General features: G+C 39.5%; 1 protein-coding gene across 1 annotated transcript; it reads left to right on the top strand.

Moving 5' to 3' along the window:
- The first annotated feature begins 370 nt into the window (after nucleotides 1–370).
- LOC144700222 (3-ketoacyl-CoA synthase 12-like) lies at nucleotides 371–2,362 on the top strand. The gene is made up of 2 exons (XM_078571674.1): nucleotides 371–1,173; nucleotides 1,433–2,362. Exons 1-2 carry the CDS (start codon nucleotides 455–457, stop codon nucleotides 2,175–2,177), a joined length of 1,464 nt encoding a protein of 487 aa, XP_078427800.1. The 5' UTR covers nucleotides 371–454; the 3' UTR covers nucleotides 2,178–2,362.
- The last annotated feature ends 5,474 nt before the right edge of the window (nucleotides 2,363–7,836 follow it).

Raw genomic sequence — 7,836 nt, 5'->3', positions numbered from 1 at the left:
GCTCTAGAAGGCGTTTCTTTTCGCCTTCACCGCCGCATCCGCCGCTGGCAGCGGCGGAACAGATCACGGTCACCACATGGTGGGCTGTGGGCGCAGGTCCAACGAGCTACTGCCACCGGAGAGAGACAGAAAAACATCAATACTGCGTAACCCCGTCGTCAAAACCACTGATTCCCTTGGTAATGGGCATAGCATATTACCCCGTAAAGTCTGCCTCTACGAGTCATTTCCACAAGGAAAAGAAGAGTCGAGGGCTTTCCCGTGACCCGCTATTGCATCGGTTGGTTGGGGCGATGGTGGGTCATTAGGGCTCGCATTAATCACCCAAGTTGATGTCTCGCCCGATTCCCCTCGTTATAAGTCACGTGTCGCTCTGAAATTATTCTTTGAAGCCGCAAGGCATTGTTCTCTCCGTCGTCTACTCTCTACGCATTGTATAGCTATAGCAGAAGAAATGGAGATCCTGGGAAGAGAGGCGGGAACAATGTTTCTTCTTTCGTCTTCTCTGATGATTTACGGGCTCTTCTTGCTGTTGAAGCTGTGGAATCAGCGACGAGGGCAGAAGTGCTACCTCGTGGATTACGTATGTTACAAGCCCAACGACGACAGAAAAATACCCACGGCTATGGCCGGGGACATCGTTCTAAGGAACAAGAATCTGGGCCTACCGGAGCTCAAATTTCTCCTCAGAGTCATAGTCAACTCCGGCATCGGCGAGGACACCTATGGCCCAAAGAACATCATCGAGGGGAGGGAAGAGTCGCCCACTCTTCAGGATGGGTTAGACGAGATGGAAGCCTGCTACGTCGCCACCCTCGACGAGCTCTTTCGCAAGACAGGGGTCTCCCCGCAAGAGATCGACGCATTAGTGGTTAATGTCTGCATGATCACAACCCCTCCTTCCATCTCGGCCAGAATAGTTAACCGCTACAAGTTGAGGGAGGATATAAAAGTCTACAACATCAGCGGCATGGGCTGTAGCGCCAGCCTGATCTCCGTCGATCTGGTTGAGCATCTGCTGAAATCGCACTCCAAGATGAAGGTTCTGGTCTTCTGCTCAGAGTCTATCGCCCCCAACTGGTACTCTGGCCGCGACAAGTCCATGCTCCTTGGAAACTGCCTCTTCCGCTCTGGCGGCTGCTCCATGCTCTTCACCAACGACCCCAGTTTCAGGTATTCGAAGGATTGGATTCAATATCGACTTTTTCCTTTTAAATTTTCTATTTTCTCGGAAATTCAGGTTTGGGTTCCAATTTTTCTTAAGATTTAAGCGCCTATCAATGTGCTGAAAGCTTATAAGCAAGGGCTTGGTGTGTCGTGCGTATGATATCTCGCTAAGATTCAAGCTGCTCTTCTTAAACTTTTGTCGGCAGGGTGTTAGGTTTAAGATTTTTGGGATTTATCTGAAACTATCATGGATCTTTTCCGGCAGACACCGTGCTAAGCTGACGCTCAAGTGCATGGTTCGAACCCACATCGGCGCGGACGACGACGCCTTCAACTGTTGCATGCAGAAGGAAGACGATTCAGGGAAGCCAGGGATACACCTTGGGAAGAATCTCCCCAAGGCAGCGACAAGAGCCTTCTTCGAGAATCTGAGGACCTTAGCGCCGAGGATTCTCCCTCTGCGCGAGATTTTCCTCTTCGCCATGAACAAATACTTGCAGAGAATCAAAGGCACCAAGGAGGTGCAGACAGAAGGCACGGCGAAGGTGAACTTTAAGGCGGGGGTTAATCATTTCTGCCTCCACACTGGCGGCGCCGCCGTGATTGAAGGTATCGGCAGAAGCATGGGGCTGAACCAGTACGACCTCGAGCCGGCCTGGATGACTCTTCACCGCTTCGGAAACACCTCCGCCAGCAGCCTCTGGTACGTCCTCTGCTACATGGAGGCGAAGAAGAGGTTGAAGAAGAAAGACCGGGTTATGATGATTAGCTTCGGCGCGGGATTCAAGTGCAACAGCTGCCTGTGGGAAGTGAACAGAGATCTCGACGACGCCGGCGCTTGGGCCGACTGCATTGATAATTATCCTCCCAAGAGCACCGCCAACCCGTATATGGAAGCGTATGGTTGGATCCACGATAACGATGCCGTGGTAAGGTACGTGAAAGAGCACCCGCAGTATGAAAGTATCATCGCGCGCGACCCTCAATTTGCCGGCTTTCGGGAGTCGTAGGATCATGCTTGGCCTTTCTCTTTCGTTATTTTCCCCTGTAATCCTCCTGTCGTCTATTCCTCGTCCCTGCCCTGAATTGAAAATTCCATTCCTTGTGCTCATGCACTGACGAATCACGAACATACTCGTATTTGTATATTTATCCAGCTATTTTAATTAATAAGAAAGAGACGGAAGTTAATGGAGACTGCATCGTCCTGGGCGCCACGGCGAAAGTCCCATCAAAACATTTAACTCGGGACGCGTCTGTCGACTACATTAATACGTTCACAGTCCTGGCCCATTGGATAGAGAACTAATTGGGAGACGTCGAGAGGATAGATACGAAGAGAGATAGTCATACAGAGAAAGTAAGAGAAGTAGAACGGATCATCATTGACCGCCGTTATGCTCGTCACGAATGAGTCAAATACGGAAGGCTCAACTGCTTCATGGATAATAAAAAATTCCAGAAATTCCAACTCCTCTCTCTCTCTCCCCCCCCCCCTCTCTCTCTCTCTCATGTGTATATTTTATGGGTAAAGTTTTATGGAGAAAGTTTGTTGTAGGTGGAATGATTTTACGAGATAATTTGATTATCAGTTTTATCTAGTTTATGGTTATCTCTTGCACGGCACTGCCAATTCGTGAGGCCCTTTACAGCCCATTCGGCCTGCAAGGCACGGCTGGACGAATTAATTTGAAAAATGTTTTAGTATCTAAATGTTGGGTTTTAGAGGATTCTGAAATATTTCAAGAAGAATTTTAAAAGGGTGAGACAGCGCACGACATGCCGATTCGTGCGGCCCTTTCCAGCTAATTCGGCCATCAAGGCACGGCTGGACGAATTACTTTTACTAATGTTTTAATATCTACTTCTTAGGTCTGAGAGAATGCTGAAAATGTTTAAGAATTTAAAACGGAAGAGAGACACAATGCACGGTACTGGCGATTCGTGCTGCCCTTTCTAGCCAATTTGGCCGACAAAGTCACGGTTGGACGAATTAATTATAAAAATGTTTTAGTATCTAAGTCATAGATTTGAGAGGGTGCCGAAATTTTTTGAGAAGAATTTAAAAAGGAAGAGAGACACAGTGCACGATATTGCCGATTCACGCGGCCCTTTCTAGCCAGTTTAGCCGGCAAGCGCACGGTTGGACGAATTAATTATAAGAATGTCATAGCATATATGTCTCAGTTACAAAGATTGTATTCCAACCATACTCTTGATAACTATCTATACTAAACTATGATAAGTCATAACGTGTCTTCCAGGACTGAATCCTGTACCGTCTAAATTTAATCCAATCAATCGATAGTTTATCCTCTTCAATTTTACGAGGGTAAAATTTGGTAAAATCCTATTGGTCGATAGGAGACTGACATTGTCGCTCTCTCGAGAAGAACTCCTTTTACGTCTCCGACTAGCTTAGCGGCGGCGTAGGCAACATTGAGCGTGTCCCAGGAGCTTAGAGATCCAATTTTAGAAAGAGGTTTTGTCAAGACCTCTGTATGCTGCCCCTCGTGTTTATGAAGTTTATGCGTAGATTCTTGGCTACTACCTATTCACAGCAAAAGTATCTTTTTTTAACCAATAAAAACAAGATTTTTAATATAAGAAGGCAGTTTATTAAACCAAACTCTCAGAGTTTGTTTCAAAGCATTGGTTAATTTTTTTTAAGTGACAGAATTGAACAAGATATTTAAGATTGTATGAAATTCTTGAGGTTGTTCCATGTATATGGCTTTATAATATCTGCATGCAAAAATGCATCTATAAATATTTAATTGAAATTTTTCCTGATAGCAATACCCAAAATCAACCAGATTCAAGTATGTTTAATGACAGGACTAAAGGCGTCAATGAAATCAAAACTATCATGATGATTGTAAGCTCTAGCTAATAGTCATGTTTTACCTATCAATTTCTCAAGTTGGTTTATACATTATATTCTACTACATGATAACCTGGCTTCAGAGAACTAAATACCACGTATAATTTTCATCAAAGCCTTTAATTTTGTTGCCATAAGGTACATCATTTTTTATGCTTTTTTGAATGGCATAGAATCCACAGAATTTGACATTGGTTCAGTAAGATATAATGGCACATATCACAACAATGATTCATGTTTTTAATGTTTTAAATTTTCATCATGTGATATTTCGTGGATGTTCAAGATCCAAACCTTGTTGTAGGTAAAAAAATTTAAATGTTTGGTTGTAATAACAAGTCATGGTTCTAGGGATTGCTCGACACTAGGTGAAGTTATTTTCTCTGATTCTTAATTTTCTTAAGATTGAGAACTAATAATATTTTGATATAATTTGGAAGATATAATCGATCATCAATTAATGATATATCACTAGACAAGTATGCGGTATTGTAATTTAGATATTTTCCTAATTCATACTTTTTTGTGGAAGAAATAGAAATCAGATTTGTCTGTGTTTCTGATTCATCTAAAGATTTTTTTTATCAATGATTTTTCGTGGGTTTTGCTTATTGTTGTAATTGTATAACATTCAAGTAACAAGACATGTCATTGACCATCATTCATCAAGTGTCGTGTTCATGCATTCCAAAACATAAAGGTACTTTAAAAATATAATGTAGACATATTTTGGAAACAACACTGATCGTCCCTGATCAAGCTAGCATGTCTAATATATTATAGGATGGAACTATAGTGACTACTGATGTCTCATCAACAATATGATAATAGCTGTTCTTAAAATTAAATCACAACTAGAACGGCTTTTTAAAACGTCACCTGTTTACAAGCTAGTTAAAAACATTAGGATGTTTTTATTATCTGTAAGTCTTCTCATTTACTTAAAACATTAGTGGTCATATCAAAAAATGTGCATTCATTGAATATAGCTGTATGCATATTGTGTGAAGATTCCTTCCTCTACACATGTGCAACTTGTTTTTTTTTTTGACATGTGCAATTAATTTTTTGTATGTTTTGTTTTTAATGAATCTAATCATTTGAAAAAGATGACATCATGACATCACAATTCGTGATGAAGAAATGGATATCCCTTTCCCCCCTCCCATTTTTTTCTGAAAATACTCGATTTTGGTTGAGAATTTATTGCACGCTCTTTTCCATTGCCATTCCCCACTGGGGGAGTAATCCTCCTTGTTCACGACGATGACATTATTATTACAGGTAATGAATGTCATTTAGTGGATCAGTTGGCTACACATCTTGTTGGTGAATTTGATGTCAAACACCTTGGACCACTTCGTTACTTCCTAGGTATTGAGGTGGCATATTCTGGCACTGGTATTTTTCTTTGCCAACAGATATATATTACCAACCTTCTTCAAGAGCTTGGGAAGGAGGACTCACAACATCTTACCACTCCTATTTGATTTGAATCATAGACTATCTACAACAGATCACGAGGAATCTATTGATCAAGGACAATATCAAAGACTAGCAAGCTGATATATCTAACACAATTTCTCCCTGACATTGCACATGTAGTGGGACTTTTGACCCAAATTATTTATAATCCAAAGATGTGACATATGCATGCAGCCAACCATGTACTTCGATATCTCAAAGGTACCATTGGACTTGGCCTTTAGTTCAAATGTCTAGGTGGCCCTCATTTGGAAGGTTATACATATGTTGATTATGTTGGTTCCCATGTCGATCAGTGATGAATGGTTGGGTATTGAAACTTTCTTCATGGAAATCTTATTACAAGGTGCTACAAAAAACAATCTGTTGTTTCTAGATCCAGTGCTGAAGCATAAATTTATACTGTTGCTCAAAGTATTTGCGATGTACTATGGCTTACTAATATTCTAGCAGAATTGGAGTGGTCTTATGATCAACCTACTCAATTTTTGTGATAATAAAGCAGCTATCAGCATTGCCCATGATCAAGTGCAACATGACCACACCAAACATGTTGAGGTTGATTATCACCTCATTAAAGAGTTGGAGTGGGAACCATTCTGCTCACATTATGTTCCTTCTACTCAAGAATGGGCGGATATCTTAATCAAAGGTCCATATGCCTGGAGATTTGAAGAGTTATGTCTGATGCTGAGAATGGACAATATACACTCACAAACTTCAGGGGAGTGTCTAATAGGCTTCTTCTCAAATGTCTATTTGTTGGATTTATATCCTACGAATGGTCTAAGAGGGGGGGGTGAATTAGACCAATCCCTCTTTCCTAATTTACTTATTGTACTATTATTTTTTTAATATCTAATTATCTAGAGGGAAGAGGTGGACACCCAGAATTTTTATACAGGTTAGGGCTAATCCCTTACTCCTGTCCCGGGGTATCCAACCGGAGTTATAATATGTCCCTAACCAAGTTTATAGCCCCCCAAGCTAAAACAGCCTGGTAATAGGGATACACGGATACCTCCTATCTAGAAAATTGAAAAACAAGAATGTCCTTGAACCCCCTTAGCTCCTTTTAAGGAATCCTTGCTTTCACTTCTTCTCCACTGGACCACTCAAGTCCTTCCCAGCTTCCAAAAATCGCCTTTAGTTGAGGTAGTAGTTCTAGTCTCACAAATGCTGTAAGAACTCTTGAAATGATTCAAACAAAATGTCTTCCACGTTCCTGAGAAGTTAGCTAAGAAACAATACCAATCTCAACAAGAAATTTTCACTTCTGCACCAGAATTATATTCTCTAAATTCAGATCAAGTTAACCCAGAATTTAGGATTAGCTTTAGGACAATAAAATTTTCAAGGTAAGGATATTGAAATTCACAACAGTTGAAATATTCAACAATCACTGTCTTAAAGTTCAATATGAGATAAAGGAGTTGTAAGACACAGATTCAACAGTCAAGAGTTTTAATACTCAGTTCAAATTTCTGAAAATTGAAATTGTAAAATTTCAAAGTAACGATTTTATCTTTTGATTTCAAATACAAGGATATTAAAATCTGCAGAATCAACAGTTATTTTAGAAGTCAATTTTGAGATTCAGAGATTTTAAAGAGAAAGTTTAACAGTTATGACTGTAGGATTTTCTTTGCAATTCAGAGATTTCAAACTGAAATTTTAAACAGTTATGAAGATAGTATTTGATTCCCACTTCAGAAATTTAAGATGAAATTTTAACAGTTATCAATGTAGGATATAAAATCACACTTCAGAGAGATCACAAAAATTTCAACATATCTCACTATAAGATTTGATTCTCAGTTTAAAGAATTTAATATTCAATTTAAAATTCAATCTCTGAACTGTCGATCTGAATTTTTTTTCTCTTGAAAAATGATTTAAAAACGATGTTCAGAGATTTTGATTTTAGAAACAATGTTCTGAAATTTTATTTTAAAAACGATGTTCAGAGATTTTGATTTTAGAAACAGTGTCCTGAATTTCAATTTTTCAATAGACTGATGAATCAAATGATTCAGAAAAGAATAACAAGAGATGAATTTCGATTTTTCAATAGACTGATGAATCGAATGATTTATAAAAGAATAACAACATATGAATTTTGATTTTTCAACAGACTGATGAATCAAATGATTTAGAAAAGAATAAACAAAAAAATGAATTTCATTTTTCAGCAGACAAATGAATCTCGATTTTCCACAGATGGAGAGATGATCGATTTTGAAAAACAATAACAGAACAATTTCGATTTTCAAAAAGACAGAGAGATGAGATGAACGATT

This window comes from Wolffia australiana, chromosome 2 (genome assembly GCF_029677425.1).
Source record: "Wolffia australiana isolate 7733 chromosome 2, ASM2967742v1".
Classification (NCBI taxonomy): Eukaryota; Viridiplantae; Streptophyta; class Magnoliopsida; order Alismatales; family Araceae; genus Wolffia; species Wolffia australiana.
This window is presented reverse-complemented; position numbering and strand designations above follow the sequence as displayed.

Excerpts from the sequence above, each read along its gene's own strand:
- LOC144700222 (XM_078571674.1), top strand. The coding sequence starts at position 455 with ATGGAGATCCTGGGAAGAGAGGCGGGAACAATGTTTCTTCTTTCGTCT. Across the intron at positions 1,174-1,432 it reads ACCAACGACCCCAGTTTCAG|ACACCGTGCTAAGCTGACGC; the intron begins GTATTCGAAGGA and ends CTTTTCCGGCAG.